The sequence below is a fragment of the Galeopterus variegatus genome, unplaced genomic scaffold, assembly GCF_000696425.1.
Source record: "Galeopterus variegatus unplaced genomic scaffold, G_variegatus-3.0.2 Scaffold1141, whole genome shotgun sequence".
Classification (NCBI taxonomy): domain Eukaryota; kingdom Metazoa; phylum Chordata; class Mammalia; order Dermoptera; family Cynocephalidae; genus Galeopterus; species Galeopterus variegatus.
Window position 1 is genome coordinate 301,861 of NW_007727252.1, and position 22,108 is coordinate 323,968.

The 22,108-nt window shown below is 36.9% G+C and overlaps 1 protein-coding gene across 1 annotated transcript in view; it reads right to left on the bottom strand.

The window, feature by feature from the left end:
• Positions 1-22,108, bottom strand: part of NBEA (neurobeachin) — a 438,994-nt gene that overhangs the window by 294,844 nt on the left and 122,042 nt on the right. Inside the window, 1 exon segment of the mRNA XM_008575128.1 lies at positions 20,898-21,064. Within this exon segment, the coding sequence (XP_008573350.1) occupies positions 20,898-21,064 (167 nt within the window).

Here is a 22,108-nt window from a genome sequence, read left to right on the forward strand (position 1 = left end):
TTCTCTTGCCTGATTGCTCTGGCTAGTATTTCCAATACTATGTTAAATAGGAATGGCGAAAGTGTGCATCTTTGTCTTCTTCCCATTCTTAAGTGAAAAGATTTCAGCTTATCTCCATTAAGAATAATATTAGTAGTGGGTTTGTTGCATATGGCTTTTACTGTGTTGAGATACTGTCCCTCTATACCTAACTTTCTGACAGTACTAATCAAGAAGCAATGCTGAATTTTGTCAAATGCTTTTTCTGCATCTATTGAGAGAATCATAAAGTTTTTGTCCTTGATTGTATTGATATGATGTATCACATTTTTTGACTTGCATTATTTGAACCATCCTTGCATTCCTGGAATGAATCCTACTTGATCAAAGTGTATAATTTTTTTTTGATGTGTTGCTATATTCTATTTGCTAATAAATTATTGAGGATTTCTGTGTCTATGTTCACCAAAGACATTGGCCTATAGTTTTCCTTTTTTGTGGTATCTTTGGTTTTATATAAGGGTGACGTTGGCTTCATAGAATAAGCTGGAGAGAATGGCCTCTGTTTGAATTATTTGGAATAGTTTGAATTAATTCCTCTTCACAGACTTGGTAGAATTCAGCAGTAAGGCCATCTGGTCCCGCACTTTTCTTTGCTGGGAGACTGCTAATTACTGCCTCAATCTCATTGCTTGTTATTGGTCTGTTCAAGTTTTTTATTTCTTCTTGGATCAGTCTTGGTAGTTTGCATGTATCCAGAAATTTATCCATTTCTTCCAGGTTTTCAAATGTGTTGAGATATAGTTGTTTGTAATAGTCTCTAATGATTCTGTGTATTTCTGTGGTATCAGGTGAAATGTCTCCTTTTTCATTTTTAATTTTTGTTATTTGGGTCTTCTCTCTTCTTTTTTTAGTTAGCCTAGCTAATGTTTTATCTATTTTGTTTACCTCCTTGAAAAACTAACTTTTTTGTTTCATGTTTTGGGTTTCTATTTCATTTAGTTCTTCTCTGATCTTAATTATTTCTTTCCACCTACTAATTTTGGGATTGGGTTGTTTGTTTTTCTAGTTCTTTGAACCATAGTGTTAGGTTGTTTATTTGAAATATTTTTATTCTATTGATGTAAGCATTTATTGCAACAGACTTCTCTCTTAGAAGTGCTTTTGAATCATCCCAAAGGTTTTGGTATGATGTATCTTTCTTTACATTAGTTTTGATAATTTTTTTGATTTTTGTTTAATTTCTTCTTGGACCCATATGTCATTCAGGACATTTGATTTTCATGTGCTTGTATAATTTCTAGAGTTTAGCTTGTTTTTAATTTCTAGTTTTAATCCATTGCAGCCTGAGAATATACTTGAAATGATTTCAATTTTAAAAAAATTTGTTGAGGCTTGTTTTGTGACCTCATATGTGGTCTATCCTGGGGATTATTCCATGTGATAATGAGAAGAATGTATATTCTGTGGTTTTTGGACTAAATGTTCTATAGATATCTGCCAAACCCAATTGGTCTAAAGTGTATTTTAAATCCTGTGTTTTTCTGTTGATACTTTGCCTGGATGATCTGCCCAGTGTTGAGACAGTGATATTCAGGTCCCCAGCTATTTTCATATTTAGGTCTACCTCTTTACTTAGGCATAATAGTGTTTGCTTTATATATCTGGGTGCTCTGATGTTGGGTGCATATATATTTATGATTGTTATGGCTTCTTGCTGGATAGATCCCTTTATCATTATATAGATGGCTCTAGCTTTTTAATCCAATCAGCCAGTCTGTGTCTTCTGAGTGGGAATTTAATCTATTTACATTTAGGGTTGTTACTGAAAGGTACTGTCTTACTTATGGCATTTTATTAATTATCATTTCGATGTTTTAAATATGTTTTTCTTCCTTTCCCTTTATTTGTTTGTCTTCAGTGTTTGTTGGTTTTTTGAGGTGGTAAGATAAAAATCAGTCATTACAAGGGTTTCCTGCTCTATGGAGTTTGGTTCTTGAGAGTTACTGTATTCTTCGGTGGACTCATATTTTTTTGTTTTATCGTATTTCTAGTACCTCTATGTTGGTGTCTGGTCACCTGGTAGAGCAGTTGCTTCTTCTAGTACTCTCCTTCCCTATACTCTGCTAGAGAACTTTTGTGGGTCAATTCAGTTGAGTGGTCAGCAGTCTGCTTGCAAAGTGGCAGTGACTGCTTCAGCTGTTGCCGTGGTAACAGGCTGCTCTCACAGTTGCAGTGGTTGGGGAGGTGACTTTGGTGGGCTGCCCATATGCCAGTGGTGGCTCCAGTGGCAGTGTGCTGTTTGCATCACATTGGTGGCTGCCTGGCGGCACCCACTGTGGCAGCAACTGCAGCACTGGCAGTTGCAGTGGGATTACCCTGTGGTGGTGTCAGCAACCTTGGCAGTTTCAACTGCCTCCCTCACATTTGCACTGTCTACAGTAGCAGCGGGGTTACCTCATGAGGACCACAGCAGCACCAGAACATGCAACTGCTTCCTTCATGTCTGCAGTGTCCACAGTGGCATCAGGGTTACCTTGTGAGGGTGGCAGCAGCACTGCCATCAGAAGAAGCCTCATTTGCATTTGCAGTGTCTGTGATGGCAGCTAGTTTACCTCGTGTGAGTGGCAGTGGCACTGGCAGCTACAACTGCCTTCCTCACAGCTGTGGTGTCCTTGGCAGTGTCCTTGCTGGTAGGAGAGTTATCTTGTGAGGGCAGCAGCAGCACTGGTGGCTGCAACTACCTCCCTCACATCTGCAGTGTCCTTGGTAGCAGTGTTACTTCAAGGGGGTAGCAGTGGCACCATCAGCTACAGTTGTCTCCCTCACATCTTCAGTGTCCTTGGTAGCAGTGGTGTTACTTCATGTGGGTGGGAGTGGTGCCTACAGCTGTAACTGCCTCTCTTGCATCTGCAGTGTCCTTGGCAGCAGCATGGTGCTCTTGTGGTGGTGGCAGTGGGGTTAACTCATTGGGTCAGCAGAGGCATCAGTGACTGCAGTGTTCTTGGCAACAGCAGGGTGAACTCGTGGCAGTGGCAATGGTGGTGGTGTTTGCACCTGCCTTCCTTGTGTCTGAGGAGTGTGTGTCCGCAGTGACAGGCAACCTGCAGGACTGCTGCTCTGCAATGGGTGACAGTTCTGGGACTGGACAATGAATGGCTCTGGTGACTGTGGTGATGGGCCTGTCTCAATTTTATTCTATGGGAGGAACATGCCCTGGGCACCTCTAATCCTCCATCTTATGGGAGGTTGAGGCAGGCTGTATCATTTTGTATTTCCACCAGCAATGCATGACAGTTCCAGCTGCTTCACATCATTTCCAGCTCTGACATTGCCAGGTTTTTGTTGTTTTAATTTTAGTCATTCTAGTAGATGAGTATTGGCATATCACTATTGTTTTAATTTGAATTTCCTTAATAGTTAAAGATATTGAATCTTTTTATGTGCTTATTTTTTTATCTGCATAGCGTCTGTGGTGAATTGTCTGTTGAAATGTTTTGCTTGATTTTTTATTGCAGTGTTTACTTTTCATTGTTAAGATTTTTTTTTAAATATAAAGTATAGGGTATTATTATTAGGACACCAGCTGGTACATTTATGACATTACAAGGATGGTGAATTGTCTGTTGAAATGTTTTGCTTGATTTTTTATTGCAGTGTTTACTTTTCATTGTTAAGATTTTTTTAAAATATAAAGTATAGGGTATTATTATTAGGACACCAGCTGGTACATTTATGACATTACAAGGAATGATGGAAACCCATTTTCAGTGACAGATCATTTGAATTTGAATTTTCTGAAATTGAGGTTGGCAGGGTCTGAGAATAACATCTGTATTACAAATATAGAGCACATTTACAGACACACCTTTTCCCTAAAACGTGTGCTTCCACAGCTTTAGCTGTACATAGTATTATTTTAGTCCATTTCCCTTTTATTAAAATAGTCTTTAAATTAGCCACAGTGCTTAAAATATTAGATCTTATAGAGAAACATGTTGTATTTAAATATGCTAATTTCTTAGAGGAAATGAATGATCTGAGACCACTCATTAAGAAATAAATTAATTCATCACCATGGCATTCATCATTAATCATCATCAAGTTTATCCATTTTCTTCTTTTTTTTTAGGAATTTATTTTTTAATTTAAATGTATTGATTGTACATATTTATGGGGTACAGAGTTACATTTTAATACATATATACAATGTGTAATGATCAAATCAAGGTACTTAGCAAATTCATCACTGCAAAAATTATCGTTTGTGATCAGAACATTTGAGCTCCTCTCTTCTAGCCATTTGAGAACATACAATAAATTATTGTTAATTATAGATGCTACTACACACTACACATTACTACGTACCACTAGAGCCTAGTTTTCCTATCCAGCAGTAATTTTGTGTGCATTGTAAGTATACAATAAGTATTTGTTGAATAATGAATGAACATGCACATTACACACACAGCACTCTACATATTCCAACCTCCCACTATTCCTACTCTGCCCTCCCCTTCCCAGCCCCCAGTAACCACAATTCTACTCTCTACTTCTAAAAGAACATGCAGTATTTATCTTTCTGATTCTGACTTGTTTCATTTAACATAATGTCTTCCAGGGTCATCCGTGTTGCTGCAAATGATAGAATTTCATTCTTTTAATGGCTGAGTAGTATTCCTTTATATATATATATATATATATACACACACACACACACACCCACACACACCACATTTTCTTTATCCATTCATCTGTCAATCAATATCTAGGTTGATTCCATATCTTAGCTATTGTGAATAGTGCTACAACAAATGTGCAACAAACATGGGTGCAGATATCTCTCTTCAGTACGCTAACTTCATTTCCTTTGGACAAATGCCCAGTAGTGGGACTGCTGGATCATATGGTAGTTCTGTTTTTAGTCTTTTGAGGAACCTCTATATAGTTCTCCATTATGGCTGTACTAATTTACCTTCCCACCAACAGTGTATAAGCATTCCTCTTTTTCCACATTCTCACCAGAATGTTATTTTTTATCTTTTTGATAATTCCCATTCTAACTGGAGTGAGATAATATCTCATTGTTGTTTTAATTTGTATTTCCCTGATGATTAGTGATCTTTAGCATTTTTTCATATACCTGTTGGCCATTTGTATGTTTTCTTTTGAGAGATGTCTATTCAGCTCATTTTCACATTTTTAACTGGATTATTTTTGTTGTTGTTATTTAAGTTCCCTGTATATTCTGGATAATCCCTTGTGGTATGAATAGTTTGCAAATATTTTCTCTCACTTTGCTGGCTGCCTCTTTGCTTTGTTGATTGTTTCTTTTGCTATGCAGAAGCATTCTAGTTTGATATAATCTCATTTGTCTACATTTGCTTTTGTTGTTTGTGTTTTAGATGTCTTCTTGATAAAAAAATTTGCCCAGACCAATGACTTGGAGTGTTTCCCCTATGTTTTGTTCTAGTAGTCTTATACTTTCGGGTCTTGCATTTAAGTGTTTAATCCATTTTGAGTTGATTTGGTATATGGTGACAGGGGTCTAGATTCTTTCTTCTGCATATGGATAACCAGTTATCCCAGCATCATATATTCAAGAGGCTGTCTTACCCCAATGTACGTTCTTGGCACATTCATCAAAGATCAGTTAGCTACAGGGCCGGCCCGGTGGCACACTCGGTAGAGTGCGGCGCTTGGGAGTGCGGCGGCGCTCCCACCAAGGGTTCGGATCCCATATAGAGACCGGTCCGCTCACTGGTTGAGCGCGGTGCGGGCGTAACATCGAGGGTTGCGATCCCGTTGCCGGTCGCGGCACGGGCGCGACACTGAGGGTTGCGATCCCATTACCGGTCACGAAAAAAGACAAAAAGGGGGAAAAAAAAGATCAGTTAGCTATGGATACGTGGATTTATTTCTGGGTTGTCTATTCTGTTCCACTGGTCTGTATGTATGTATTTATGCCAGTACCACACTGTTTTGATTACAATAGCTTTGTAGTATATTTTGAAGTCAAGCAGTGTAATGCCTCCAGTTTTGTAATTTTTGCTTATGATTGCTTTGGCTTTTTGGCATCTTTTGTGGCTCCATATGAATTTTAGAATTTTTTTTTCTATTTCTGTAAACAATGCCATTGGCATTTTGATAAGGATTGCATTGAACTGTAGTTTGCTTTGGTAGTATGGTCATTTGACAATATTAATTCTTCCAATACATGAACATGGAATGTCTTTCCATTTTTTTGTGTCTTCTTTCTTTCATCAATATTATACAGTTTTCATTGTAGAGAACTTTCACCTCTGCATTAGTTGGTTTCTGTTGCTTATAAAGAATACCTGAAACTGGGTAATTAACAAATAAATGAAATTTATTTCTTACAGTTTTGGAGGCTGGGAAGACCATGGTCCAGTGGGCATACCTGGTGAGAGCTTTCTTCTTGGTAGAGTGACTCTCTATAGCAACTCAGGGTATAACATGGCAGAAATGGGCTGACCAAGAGTGAGTTAACTTTCTCATTCCTTCCCTTTTATAAAGCCATCAGAACCATGCTCATTACTCCATGAATGGATCCATCCATTCACAAGGGCACAGTACTCATGAACTAATCACCTATTAAAGGACCAACCTTTCAAATACCATAATTGGATTTGCCACGCTCTTAACTTTGTCACAATGGGGGTGAAGTTCCAATATATGAACTTTTGGGGGATGCATTTAACCCATAGCAACCTCTTTCATTAAATTTATTCCAAGATATTTTATTTTTTTTTAATAGCTATTGTAAATGGGATTGCTTTCTTGATTTCTTTTTCCATCAGTTCATTACTGGTGTATAGAAATGATTGTTGTATGTTGATTTTGTATCCTGCAACTTTACTGAATTTGTTTATCAATTACAACAGTTTTCTGGTGTTGTCTTTAGGTTTAACTATGTATATGAAAAAGTCAGCAAACACAGATAATTTGACTTCTTCTTTTCCAATTAGGATACCCTTTATTCCTTTCTCTTGCCTCATTGCTCTGGCTAGAACTTTTAGCATTAAGATAAATAAGACTGGTGAGAGTGAGCTTCCTTGTCTTCTTCCTATTCAGGGTGTTAGGTCTAGGTTTGTCATATACGACCTTTATTGTGTTTAGATACCTTCTGTCTATACCCAATTTGTTGACAGTTTTCATCATGAAGGGATGCTGAATTTTGTCAAATACTTTTTTCTGAATCTGTTGAGATTATCATATGATTTTTATCCTTCATTTTATTGAGGTAGTGTATCACATTTATTGATTTGTATATGTTAAAACATCCTTGAATCCCTGGGATAAATCCCACTTAGTCATGGTGTATAATCTTTCTGATTTGCTGATGACTTTGATTACCTAGTATTTCACTGAGAATATTTGCATCTATGTTCAACAAGGATACTGGCTTATAGTTTTCTTTTTTTGTTGTGTCCTTGTCTGATTTTGGACTTAGGGTGAAGGTGGCCTCATAGAATGGCCTCATCCTCTGCTTCAATTCTTTGGAGTAGTTTGAAAAGAACTGGTATTAATTCTTCTTTAAAAGTTTGGAAAAAATTCTTTAAAATTTTAAAATTCATCAGCAAAGCCACCTGGTCCTGGACTTTGTGTTGGGAGACTAGTGATTACTGATTCAATATCATTACTGCTTAATGGTTTGTTTAGGTTTTCCGTTTCTTCTTGGTTCAGTGATGGTATGTTGTATGTGTACAACAAACTATCCATTAAGTTCAGATTTTCCAAGTTGTTGGCATATTGTTGTTCAACATAGTCTCTAATATTTCTTTATATTTCTGTGGTGTCAGTTTTAGTGTCTTCTTTTTCATTTTTTATTTTCTTTATTTTGGTCTTCCTTCTATTTTCCTTAGTCTGGCTAAGGGTTTGTCAATATTCTTTACTGTTTCAAAGAACCACCTTTTTGCTTCATTGATGTTTCATATCAGTTTTGGGGTCTCTATTTCTGCTCTAATCCTTATTATTTCTTTTCTTCCACTCATTTTGGGATTGAATTGTTCTTGCTTTTCGAGTTTGCTGAGGTGTGACATTGTGACATTAGGCTGTTTATTTGAAATCATTTTTTTTTTTTTGATGTAAGCAATTATTGCAATAAACTTTCCTCTTAGTATTTCTTTTGCAATATCCCAAAGGTTTTGGTATGTTGTGCTTCTACTTTCAAAGAATTTTTCAACAACCTGCTTAATTTCTTCTTCGACCGACTGGTCATTCAGGACCATGTTATTTAATTTAATTTCCAAGCATTAGTACAGTTTCCAAAGTTTTGCTTGTTATGGATATCTAGTTTTATTCTGTTGTGGTCTGAAAAGATACTTAATATAATTTCAACTATTAAAAATTTGTTGAGACTAGATTTTTGGCCTAACATGTGCTCTATCCTGGACAGTAATCCATATGCTAATGAGAAGAATATGTATTCTGCAGTTGTTAGGTGAAATGTTCTGTAAATATCTGTCAAGTCCACTTAATCTAGAGTAGAGTTTAAATCCAATGTTTCTTTGCTGACTTTTTGTTTATATGATCTGTCCAATGTTGAGAGAGGGGTGTTGAAATCCCAACTACTATAGAATTGGGGTCTAACTCTCCCTTTATATCCATTATTTTCTCTGTGTATCTGGTTGCTCTGATATTTGGTGCATATATACTTACAATTGTTATATTCTCTTGCTGAATTGATCCCTTTATAATTATAAATATAAATAATATCTTTTTTCTTTTTGTGGTTTTTGGTTTAAAGTTTATTTTGTCACACATAAGTATAGCTACTCCTCATTTTTGGTTTCAATTTGCATGTGTATTAGTCTGATTCTGTTGCTTATAACAAAACACCTGGAACTGGGTAATTCAGAAAGAAAACAATATTTATTGCTTATAGTTTTGGAGGCTTGGAAATCCAAAGTCCAAGGAACACATCTGGTGGTGGCAACAGTGACCCAGGGGTCTCACACTGTAAGACAAAGGAAGTAGAGAGAGCAGACAGAGAGAGCAGAGAGCTGAGAGACAGAGTCTCCTCTGTCTTCTTTTAAAGCCCTCAGAACACACTCCTGGCCACTATTTTTAATCCATTCACTATAGCATGGTTCTACAATCTAATCACCTCTTTAAGTCTCCATCCTTCAATTACCATAATAAGATTCCCAACCCTCTTAACATTCACAGTGGGGGCCAAGTTTCTAATATATAAAACTTCAGAGACACAATTCAAGCTTTAGAGTGTTTTGGAGTGACATAAATTAATCAACTACAGCATGAAATATCTTTTTCCATCCCTTCAGTATTATTCCCTGTGTGTCTTTACAGGTGAAATGAGTTTCCCGTAGGCAGTATATAAGTGGGTCTTGTTTTTTAATACATTTAGCCAGTCAATATCTTTTAAATAGGGATGTTAATCCATTTACATTCAAGGTTGTTAATGAATGTATTGACTTCCTCCTGACATTTTGTTAATTTTTTTATGGTTGTTTCGTATATTTTTTGTTTCTTTCCCTTTTATTGTTTGTCTTTGCTATTTGGTGGTTTTTTGTAGTAATAAGATATAATTGTTTTCTCTTTCTCATTTGCATATCATCTCTTCCAATGAATTTTATTATTTTGTGTGTTATCATTTTGGTAGTTATCATTCTTTTGCTTCCAGTGTAGGACTCCCTTAAGGATTTTTGTAGGGCCAATCTAGTGGTGATGAATTCCTACAGTTTTTGTTTGTCTCACAGACACTACCTCTCCTTCATTTTTGAGAGACAGCTTTGTAGGCAGTTTTGGCTGGCAGGATTTTTTTCTTTCAGCACTTTGAATATATCATCCCATTCTCTCCTGGACTGTAAGATTTCTGCTGATAATTCTGTAGTTGTTTTGATGAGGATTCCCTTATAGGCCACTTGACACTTTTCTCTTGCTGCTTTTTAGAATTCTCTGTCTTTGACTAATAACAATTTGATTATAATGTATCTTGAAGATGACTTTTTTGGATTAAATCTGTTTGGGGATCTCTGAGCCTATTGGATTAGGAAGTCCATATCTCTCCCAATACTTTGGAAGTTTTCAGCTATTGTTTCATTGATTTTGATACCTTTTCATTTTCTTACCTTTCTGGAACACGAATAATATAGATGTTTTTATGCTAGAAGTCCATATCTCTCCCAATACTTTGGAAGTTTTCAGCTATTGTTTTATTGATTAGCTTTTTGATACCTTTTCATTTTCTTACCTTTCTGGAACACGAATAATATAGATGTTTTTATGCTTAAAGTTGTCCCACATTTCTTGTATGCTTTCTTAATTTTTAAAAGTTCTTTTTCTTTTTTTTGCCTTGCTGAGTTATTTCAAAAGGTCTGTTTTTTCAGAAATTCTGTTCAGAAATTCTTTCTTCTGTTTGATCTAGCCTGTTGTTTAAACTCTCACTTGTATTTTTTATTTCATTTAATTAATACTTCAGTTCTAAGACTTCTGCTTGTATTTTTTTTAATAAGACCTATCTCTTTGTTTAATTTCTCCTTCAGATCCTAATTTGTTTTTTTCATTTCATTGTGTTATTTGTATTTTCTTGCACATGGTTGAGTTTCCTTAAGATTATTATTTGGAATCTTTTTCAGGCATTACATAGATTTCCATTACTTTGGGGTATGGTAATGGAGAATTTTTGTGTTCTATGAGGGTGTCATGTTTCCTTGTATTTTCATGTACCTTGTATCCCTATGATGATGTCTGGGCATCTGGTGGAACATTCACTTCTTCTAATTCTCAAGAGTAGTTTTGGAAGGGAAAGAATCTTTCCTTTAGATGTGTTCTATAGTGTTAGTTGTGTAGGGTATTTTAGATTTAGTTCTGGGTAAGCAGTGTAGTATAGTCTCTGTGTGGTTTCTTTTTTTTTTTTTTTTTTTGTCCTTTTTAAGACTGGCCGCACCGCGCTCAGCCAGTGAGCGTTGTGAGCACACTGGTCATCCCTATATAGGTTCTGAACCCACAGCGGGAGTGCTTCTGCACTCCCAGCGCTGCACTCTCCCGAGTGCGCCACGGGCTTGGCCCATCTCTGTGTGGTTTCTTTGACTGTATTCAGCATCACAGTTGTCTGTGAGTGCCTCCATGGCCTAAGCACTGGGACACTCAGCAGCTTCTTGCTGAAGTGAGCAACTCTGGCATGGATTGCTAGGGTCATGGATGAGGTCTTGGGCTATTGGGAGAAGCAATGGGATGCTCTGAAGCTCTTCAGCTGGAGTGAGTGACTGGGGGTGTGCTTGTGGGTATCCAGCCTAGGATTCTGTGCCCCTGACAGAGGTGCTGGGATGCTCTGCAGTTCCTCAGCTAAAATGGGCAAACTGAGGAAAGATTGCTGGGGCTTCTGCAAGGACCTTGGACTTTGAGGGAGACTATGAGGCACTTGATAGCTCCTCAGCTGAAGTGTGCAACCCTGGATGGGGTTACTGGGGCTTCCAACTGGGTCCTGCACCCTCAAAAGAGACGCTTGCGCATTCTGCAGCTCCTCAGCTGAAGTTGGCAACCACTGGTAAGGTCATCAGGGTCATGGGCAGGAATGTGCTCTCCCTAGAGACATGCTAGAGCACTTTGCAACTGCCCAGCTGAACTGGGCCATTCTGGACGAGTGCGTTGCTATCATGGGTCCACCCCTGTGCCCCTAAGACAGATGCTAGGATGCTCTTTAGTTCCTCACATGGAGTGGGTCACTCTGCGCAAGGTTTCCAGGGTCATGAGTGGGACTCAGCATCCCCAAGAGAGACACTGGGGCACTCTGTAGCTTCACCACTGAAGTGGGTCACTCTGTGTGAGGTCACTGTGGTAGTGGGTAGGGCCCTGCACCCTCAAGGGAGATGCTAGGTCTCGCTGCAGCTCCTTAGCTGGAGTGGGCCATTCTGGGTAAGGTTGTGGTAGCCATGGATGGGCTTCCCAAATCCCCAAGAGAGACACTGGGTCACTTTGCATTTCCTCAGCTGAAGTAAACTGCCCTGCACAAGGTCACTGGCAATGTGGCAGGGGCCCTGCACTCCTAAGAGAGATGCTGGGTTGCTCTGCACCTCCCCAGCTGGGGTGGGTAGCCTTGGGCAGGTTCGCACGAGCTACAGATGGAACTCTGTGCCCCTGACAGTGGCACACAGGCACTTTAGTTTCCCAAGTGGAGTGGGTGGCTCTGGATGGGTTTGCTGGAGCCATGGAGGACTCTGTGCCACTGGGAGAGGTGCACAGAAACTCCACTAAAGACAGCAGGGCCCTTGGCGGTGGCAGAAGGCCCCAACTGGTAGGCTCTCTGTCCTGAGGGTGGATTCTATACTGTGCTGGACTGACTGCCTATTTCCAGAGGTTCAGGGCATCGTGTGGGCTCAGGTGCTGCAGTCACAGTGTGATGAGGGGGCGTCAGGGCTGTGAAGATGCTGGGGTTATTGGGCCTCACGGCAGAAGCATACAGGTGTTGGCTGTGATCTGTAAATGGCGATCTGCTGCATCAGTCCAGGACTGGGGTGGGGAGCTCAGTGTGAACTCCCTCTCTGAACCAATGCAGTTGTGTGGCCTTCCGGCAGTACCCCACACTGGGTTCATGGCCTGCAATGGTCTATGGTTCCCCTGTAGGTTTGCAGGTGTCTGCGATGTTAAGTGGAGACTGCTTGGAACTCCCCCTGCCTCTCTTTTCCCTGCAGCAGGATTTAAGATTCCCCCAGAGGGATTGTGCAGCTTTGCAGCTTCTGTTCCAGCCTCAGCGGGAGGAGCACTGATGCAACTGGGAGGGATGGGTGAAGCAGGGCTTCCACCAGTGCCTAGTCCCTCAGGGTAGGATATAAAAGCTGATTTTAGCTCTGCTTGGGGAAATCAGTTCAATCTTGGCTTAGTCTCTAGGGTGAAACGTATCACTCACCCTTAGAGGTGATATACCCTTCAGAAGCAGTTCCAGTTTAGCAGGCAGAAGTTCCTCCTGGTTCCCTGCTGCTCTTGGCTGTGGCATGGGGTGGTGGAGGCCAGGTGTTTCCTTCTGTTCTCTATGTGGCCATCCCGAGTTTCTGTGCTTAGTAGCATTTCTGTTACTTCTTTGATGTGCTCCAGCACTTTCCTTTAGTTATTTTTGTCCCCGTGTAGTTGTTTAATTGCCTTTGTGGGACAGACGAGCTGTAGGGTCTTCTAGTCAGTCATCTTGCTTCCCCTCTCCTATTATTAAGTTTTGAATATACTTACTATATTCTGGATACAAGTCCTATTTAAAATATAGGATTTGCAAATATGATGGAATTTTTTCCCAATCTTTGCCTTTCCCAGTCTGAGAGAATGTAGCATTCTCTCAACAGTCTCTTTCATAGAAAAAAATGTTTTTAATTTTGATGAAGTCCATTTTGTGATTTTCCTTCTTTTATAGCTCGGACTTTTGAAGCTGTATCTAATAACTCTTTGTCCAACCTAAGCAAAGATTTTCTCCTATGCTATCTTCTAGAAGTTTTATAGTTTTACATTATATACTTAAGTCTATGGTCCTTTTTGAGTTTTGCATAGGTGACAGGTATAGGTCAAGTCCCAGTTTCTTCATATGGATACACAACTGTTCCAGCACTATTTGTTGAAAAGACTATCATTTCTTCACTACACTGCCTTTGCACCATTATGGTCAGACAAAACAAAACAAAACAAAAACTTCATTTCTGAAGTTTCAAGATCAATGCTTTTGTTTCCCTTCTGCCTGAAAGACGTTCTTTAGCATTTCTTTGAGAGCATTTCTGCTAGTGAGGAATTCTCTTAGTTCTTCATTTGAGAATGTTTTTATTTTGCCTTCATTTCTGAAGGATATTTTTGCTTAATATGGAATTCTGGGTTGACAATTATTTTTCCGGCCTCCATGACTCCCAATATGAAAGCTATAATCATTTGAATTATTCTTTCCTTATATATGTAATGTATCATTTTTTTCCTTTGGCTTCTTTCAAAAATTTGTTTGTTATCTTTGGTTTCCAGAATATTGATGATTATGTATCTAGGTACAGCTTTTATTGAGTTAATCTTGTTTGGGATCTCTGAGCTTCTTGAGTCTGTAACTTGATGTCTTTCATCAAATTTGATAAACTTTCAACCATTTTTTCCTTAAATAATTTTTCTATACCAATTCCTTTTTTCTCTTCTCGTGATGCTTCAATGATATGAATATTAGGCCATTTGATGTTATCCCACAGGTACCTGGACATCTATTCATTTCACCCCCAATCTATTTTCTCTCTGCTCTTCAGTTGGAAAATTTTGTTTGATCTGCCTTCAAGTTCATTCACTCTTTCCTCTGTCATCTTCATTCTACTATTAAGCTTACCCAGTGAATTATTTATTTTTTATACTTTCTATTTCTTTTCCAAGATCTTCTATAAGTCCACTCATTTAATAGGATTTACCTTTATTTCATGGAAGATGGTTATTACAGCTGCTTTTAAGTCTTTTTCTGATAGTTCCAACATCTGGGTCATCTTGGGATTGGCATCTGTTGTTGTCTTTCCTTGAGAAATGATGAGATTTTCATGGTTCTTTGTATACTGAATAACTTTGGATTGTATCCTGGACATATGAAATATATGTATGGGACAATGAACCACATTAACATCCTCTGGAGAATGTTTATCTGTTTATTTTTGTTTTAGTAGTCAGTTGAACCTGTTAGGTTCAGACAACAAATTCTGTACTGCTTTCTATGGGCAGCAGTTCCGACGTCAGTTTAGTTCAGGCCCTGGACATGTAAAACTGTAAAAGTACTTTCTAAAGGCCCAGATTACTGAGTCTCCTTCCTATTTAAGTAGTGCTTTGTATTTTATTATTCCATTTGGTAGTTTTTATAATTAAAACAATAGTTAGTAATTAATTTCATCATTCAGCATGGGTTTTAGGGTCAGACAGATCTAGATTCAAATCCTATCTCTACTATGTAGTTACATAATACTGGGCAAGACATTCAACCTCTATGAGTCTTACATTTCTTATCTATTTAACAGGAAAAATAATATATACCTTACAGAGTTCTTAGGATGAAAATAAGACATTAGATATGAAGTATCAGAATAGTTACTGCCAATATATAACTGGGCTCAATAAATGTGTTTTCATCAACATCTTATCAGAAAACAAAACTTAAATTGTAGTGCTAATATGAAAAAACACAATAAAAATTAAGACCAAACACACACACACACACACACACACACACACACACACACACACACACACACACACACACACACACACACACACACGCCTATTAAACTCAAGGGCCTATAAAAATCAATTTAAGTTGTTATGGCTTATTTAGTTTAAGCAATAGAAAATATGACCCAAAAAGCTAAAATAAAGAATAACTGCATGGTGAGAATTATTTAACAGCATGGAATCTTGAAATACGTACTTTAATGAACCTCTTAAATTATCGATTTTCCTCAAGGAAGAAATAAAGATTAATAATATTAATTCAAATGCTAAAATATGTTACACCCATCAGCACCACTGACTCAAAAGATGTCTAAGTAAAAGGGACTTTTATGTTAAAACTAAAGTTTTTTTTTTTTTTGTAAAATGGCAAGTAGAACACTATAGGAATAAAATTCCTACAAATTTAACATATGTTTGATAAAAGGGATATAAAAATAATTAGTATTCAGTCTCCTACACTTTGAAAGCTAGAAGTCTATTGGAAGAGACAGGTACATTCACATGGCTATAAAACATTGAGTGATATATCACGGATAATTTTAGCAGAGCTAATAACAACAAAATATGAGGAAGCAGGGTATGAAAAGATAGAGAAAGCCAGGAAATGCTACAGAGGGAGATAATGTTTGAACTTGGCTCTAAAGAGGGTGACCATACTCTCCTAATTGTCCGAGTATATGTCTTCAAGGAGAACCCAGATTGATCTTTTTAAAACATAAATTAGATCATGATACTCTTCAGTTCAAAACCCTTCATTGCTTTTCATGACACAGGATGAATTAACAAATCCTTAACGTGATCTGCAAGGACATTAGATCATGTGGCTCGTACGTTACTCTCCAGCTTCATCTCAAGCCACTATCCCCATTATTCCCCAAGCTCTGGACATATTAGCTCCTTTCTGTTCATTTTATGATTTTTAGGTTCAAGTCTTTGTTATATTTCTCCCCTGAATGGTTTACACCTCACCTTTTGGTAACGATCCCCTACTCATACTTAAACACTTTCTTCACAGAAGTGTTCCCTGATTCCCTAATTTAAAATAAAGCTCTTTTGTTAGACTGGCTTCTATAAAATAAAACCTTGTACTTTTCTTTCTTAGTACTTGCCACAGTTTGTATTTATATCTTTTATTTCTATAATTATTTATTTAATATCAATCTCTTCTCCCAGACTGTAAACTTAATTAGGGTGCAGAACAAGTTTGTTTTGCTTACTACTATTTTTGATAGAATGGTCAGAGAAGCATACTCTAATGAGGAGACACTTGAGAAAAGACCTATCTGAGCATAGCAGGCAGAAGAAACAGCACACAAAAGCAGGGTTACCTGGCCTGTTAATAAAATAGGCAGAGGCCAGAAAGGCTGCAATGGAGTGAGCCATGGGCTGAGAAGGTGCATGTTGAATGTGAGGTCAGACAGTTAGCAGGGAAACAAAAGCGATCAAAAGAATATAGAGTTTTAACAAGACTGTCAAACATAGTCAAGAGGTTCAGTAAGATGCACACCAATCAAAAGATCAATGGTGACTCCACCATGGAAGAATATTTTTCAGTTCCTCCTAACTATGACATAAAAAATCTTATATGCACAATTATATTAACCCATTGGATGGTAAGTATGGACACATACTTTCTTGCAGCTACAAACTGATAATATTATTCCACACTAGAAACATCTATTGTACAATATGTGCAAGTTAATAATTTACATAAAAACCAAATCTGTAACATTCACAGAACAATAGCATTCAAAAGCAACTTTTGCTATTAAAATATTTTCCTGCCTTTTTGAGAAATTCATGATTCTAGGTAGAATACATAAATTTTTCTATGTAAAGTGCTACTGAATTTATAAACAACTGTTTTAGTATGTTGCTGACTCTACCACTTTGGTTTCAAGCAGGGATAAGTACTTTTTGGTATTTAATAAAATTACTTAATTTAAAATATAAAATTATTCTCAATAGACTAATTTATCTAATTTTATTCCACTATCAGTATCATCACTGTAAAAAAGAGCATATGTCAAGTATTTATTCATTAATTTATTCAACAAAATTTTTTTTTTGGCACCTACTGTGCATCAGGCATTATCCTAGGTGCTGGGGATACCATTGTGGACAAAAGAGATTAAAAACCCCTTCCATTTTGGAGCTTCCATTTTATTGAGAAAGAAAATAATAAAAATGATAAGTAAAATATATGATATTTAAATATCATAGATAGTAATAAATGTTGAAAATGGGAAAACAAAGCAGGAAAATGCAATATAAAATATTTTGGGAAAGAAGTAAAATTTCAGACAAGAGGGGCTACAGAAGGCTTTTTTGAGAAAGTGCTATTTGAATAAATGAACTGAAGAAAGTGAGAAAGCTAGCCAAATGAATTTTGGGGGGAAAGCACCCTAAACAGAGCAAGCATGCTGTGCAAACAAGAAGCCATGGTGACTTGAACAAAAAAGAGAGTAGTAGGAGAGAAGGGGTCAAAGAGTTAACAAAGGCCAGATCGGGTAAGGCCTGATAAGTCATTGTAAGGTTGTTTTTGGTTTTTCCAGTGACATGAGAAGGCTCTTCTGGAGCAACAGTGTCCAACAGAACATTCTGCAATATGTTCTGTGCTGTCTAATATGGTAGTCACCAGTCATATGTGGCTACTGAGTATATGAAATATGGCAAGTGTAACTGAGTCACCAAACTTTTTATTAAATTTAATTTTAATTAATTTTAATAGCCACACATGACTAGTGGTTACAGCCTTGAATAGTTCTGCTCTAGAGATTTCTGAGCAGAACAAAAGAATTTACATTCTAATAAGAAACACCCAGGTTGTTGTGCTAAGAATGGACTTTAGGAGGATAAGGCTGAAAACAAAACCAGGAAGACTATTCAAAATGCTGCTACAAGAAGTCAAGTGAGAAGTGATGGTGACATGGACCAAGGTGGTATAAAATATACTGGTGAGATGCAGCAAAATGCTGGATATTTTCTGTGGCAGAGTAAATAAGATTTGTTGAAGGGCTCAATGTGGTATGTGTGAAGAGTAGTCAAGGATGAGAACATTTATGGCCTGGGCAAGTATAACAAAGGAGTTGCCCTCAGTTGAAATGGAGAATAATGCACGAGAAACTGATTTGGGAGAAAATATCAGGAGTTCAATTTTGAGATCTTAAGTGCGAGATGACTTAGATATCCAAGTGGAAGATGTTATCTAGGCATATGGATATATGAGACTGGAGATGTCGAGAGAATCTGGACTAGAGATAATTAATTTGGGAGTTATCAACATATTGGAAATATTTTTAAGCCATGTGTAGAGAGTGAATAAGGTAAAAAAGAGGACCAACAACTGAGTCCTGCTAATTAATCAAATACTAGAGAAGATTATAGGGAACAACACCTATGCTTAAAGATTTTGAGTTCAGTGACATAGTAAGGGATGATAATAGAAATACTGTTTTGTTTTGTTTTTTCAGTAGTCAGCACTAAGAATTAATTTCCCAGAAAGGACAGAAGATACCTGTTCTTCTGAGGGGTCTGCCACTCTTTCTTTCAATCTAATGAGATATCAGAAAGGGACAGCTGCCCAGCTATCAGAGGATGCATTTGACACGTTACCACACGACCGCTGCTATAGAGGTTACTGTCCTGTAGCTGTATTCTAATTACATGATGAAATATAATTAAAACCCAAGCCATGTATGGCTTTATGCATTTAAGGCAATATTCTGAATCATACCAGCTGAATTATTAGCAATATAATATCATTGTCCTGACAATATATAACTAAGTACATAAACACAATTCCAATGACACAAAAAGAAAAACAAGGTCTATAGATGGGTAAAATGTCATGTTATTGTTGCTCTGTGTACTGGTTAAACTTTATGTGTCAACTTGGCTAGGCTACGGTGCCCAGTTGTTTGGTCAAACAGTAGTCTTGCTGTTGCTATTAAGGTATTTTGTAGATATGATTAACATATATAATCAGTTAATGTTACGTAAGGATAGTACCCTCAAAAATGTGGGTAGGGTTCCTCCAATCAGTTAAAGGCCTAGCAAAAACTGAGGTTTCCTGGAGATGAAGGAATTCTGCCTTGAGTCTGTAACATAGAAATCTTACCTGAGTTTCTAGCCTGCTGGAATGTCCTACCAATTTCAGACTTAACCAGCTCCCACAATCATATAACCATATTTCCTAAAATAAATTTATTCTATGTACATAAATATCACATATATCCTATTGTTTCTCTTTACGTGTTTCTCTGGAGACCCCTCACTGATTCATTCTGCATCATTTTTTTTTTTTTGTACAAGTAGTGTGATAATATGTAAGTTTTTTTTTTTTTTGTCTTTTTTTCCATGTCCAGCAACGGATCGCAACCCTCAGTGTTGCCCCCGTACCGGACCGGGGACCGGCAACGAGATCGCAAGCCTCGGCGTTGCTCCCGTGCCTCGCTCAGCCAGTGAGCGGGAGCCGGTCTGTATGTGGGATCTGAACCCTCGGATGGGAGCGCCGCCGCGCTTCCCAAGCGGCGCACTATCCAGTGCGCCACCTGGGCCGGCCCTGTAAGTTTTATTTAACCTCAGTAAGCTTCAGTTTCCTTCTTGTAAAATGGAGAAAACCTCAGTATCACACTTAATAGAGAAGTTCTAAAGGTTAAATTATATAATCCACATAAAGTTCTTAGTATGATGCCTGGCACACAACAAATATTCAATAAATATTATATCTCTTGGTTATTGCTATTATTATAATAAAAAATTTTGATGATTTTTAAAGATATTACATTGTAATTTTACCTTAAATGTAAAAATAACCAAGTTTTCTTAAGTATATATTTACACTTACAATCATTGTAATTTTACCTTAAATATAAAAATAATGAAGTTTTCTTAAATATATTTTACACTTACAATCTGAGAATAGATGGTCAAATACCATCTTCTAGATCACTTCTACCAGGATTCTTTTTAATAGTGTCCTGTCTACATTTAACAAATCCCCAAACTCTGCCAGAGATTTAATAAAAACATTTAATGGGCTCAAATAAAATGAAGAAATAAAAATAAAGAACATCAGCAATAGTGATCTGCCTTACTGATAGGTTTCTAGAAAACGTTATTATGCAGATGAAAAAAAAATTATGCCCACAAAGCTTTAGGAAGGAGAAAATTTGTAATTCATAAACAACCAAGTTTAGTTTTAGTTGTATTGTAATATCATAACTATTCTAGTTTGAGATGAAAATCCTTCCTAGGTAAGACTAAATATGAAACTAGGAAAGAAAATACCTAAAAAGAACATATTACTTCTCTACAGTAAATGCTTATATTATTATCTGTGTATAAGAAAAATTAAGAATGATATAAAGTTAATAAGATTCGACTCTGAAAGATTAGAAAAAAAGAGCTACTTCTTATACCTACCACCCATGTTATATACGTGAGACAGCAGTCTAAAATAATTGCCTAAACAAATTTTGTATTATATTACATATTATGATAAATTAGAGATAACTTCCATTGGAGCTAATTTTAAAAGCTTAGATTTTCCTCTGAACCCTTCTAATAGAGCATTACTAAAGATTTCAGGAAAATATTCAAGCAATTTTTAATAATTTAAATCATATTTTCTAAATTAATTTATAGTCATATTTTTAAATTCCAACTTTTAAAATTAACCTATGACTTACTACTTATAATTTATTATAACTCACCTATGAGAAACTGCCCCCCAAGCACCATGTTTATTTGTGAGAATATTGAGAATTTTCTGTTTCAGTTGATTTGCTGTGACATGATCTCGATGTTTGGCAGCACTGATAAGGTGGTCACACATCTTTTCTTCTTCTCTTCTATCAGCAGCATATTGGGCACACTGTGACTATAAAGAAATACAAAGAATGCAGAACAATAGACTTTTTTTTTTTACCATATATAAGAAAGAAATGATATCTAACCTTAAGTTAAAGGGTAATAACAATTCTTTTTTTTTTTTTTTTTTTTTAAATTCCTGACTGGTAAGGGGATTGCAACCCTCGGCACAGTATGGTCTGCACCACGCTCAGCCAGTGAGCGCAGTGGCCTTCCCTATACAGGATCCGAACCCCTGGCCTTGGTGCTACCAGCGCTGCACTCTCCCAAGTGAGCCATGGAGCCAGCCCAACAATTCAATTTTTAAAACTCAAACAGTATAATATTTTGATATTTTGTTCTAAAAAATACATGTAGTCACCTTTCAAACTGGTAAAAATGTGCTCTTTCTAAAGTATATGTAAAATAATTTGGATAATGTTAAAGTAATTAGTGACTTTTATGGTTCTTTCTAATTTTGAAAATCTTATTTTAATATATTTTAAAATAATCATTTTAGATACACAAATGTTCATTAAAAATGCAAATCTACTTGTTATTTTTAAACAATTTAATGTATCTCACTTAAAATAAGAAATATTTTCCTGATAATTATACATAAATCAAAAATTTGTCATTTAATTTACAGTTTTTAACGTGATATGGAAGAAAAAGCAGGCATTTAGGAATTTAGTAGAACAGAATCTTTTTTCATATTTCATGCAATCCCAATTTTTTTCATTGTACTCAAGTTTCAATTTGTAAAATGAAAAGCTGAGACAAGGTTTTCTCTATGATCCCTCCCAACTCTGTGATTTAATATGTTTAAAGGGTCTCATGAAAACTGCCTTATTCTTCCCCTCTTCCATGATAATCAGTTGTCCTGCCAGCTATCTCTATTCATGCTCCCTGGTGTTAGAAACATAGTTGACCAATGATGGCTTTGGGTATCAAAAAGGTTCAATATGAACATGAAGAGAAACATCTCTTTAATCACAAGTTTGATTCATTGTATAGTAATTTTTATACAGAGTGGCTTGACTGTAAATTTTAACATTAGCAAGTATGTAATACA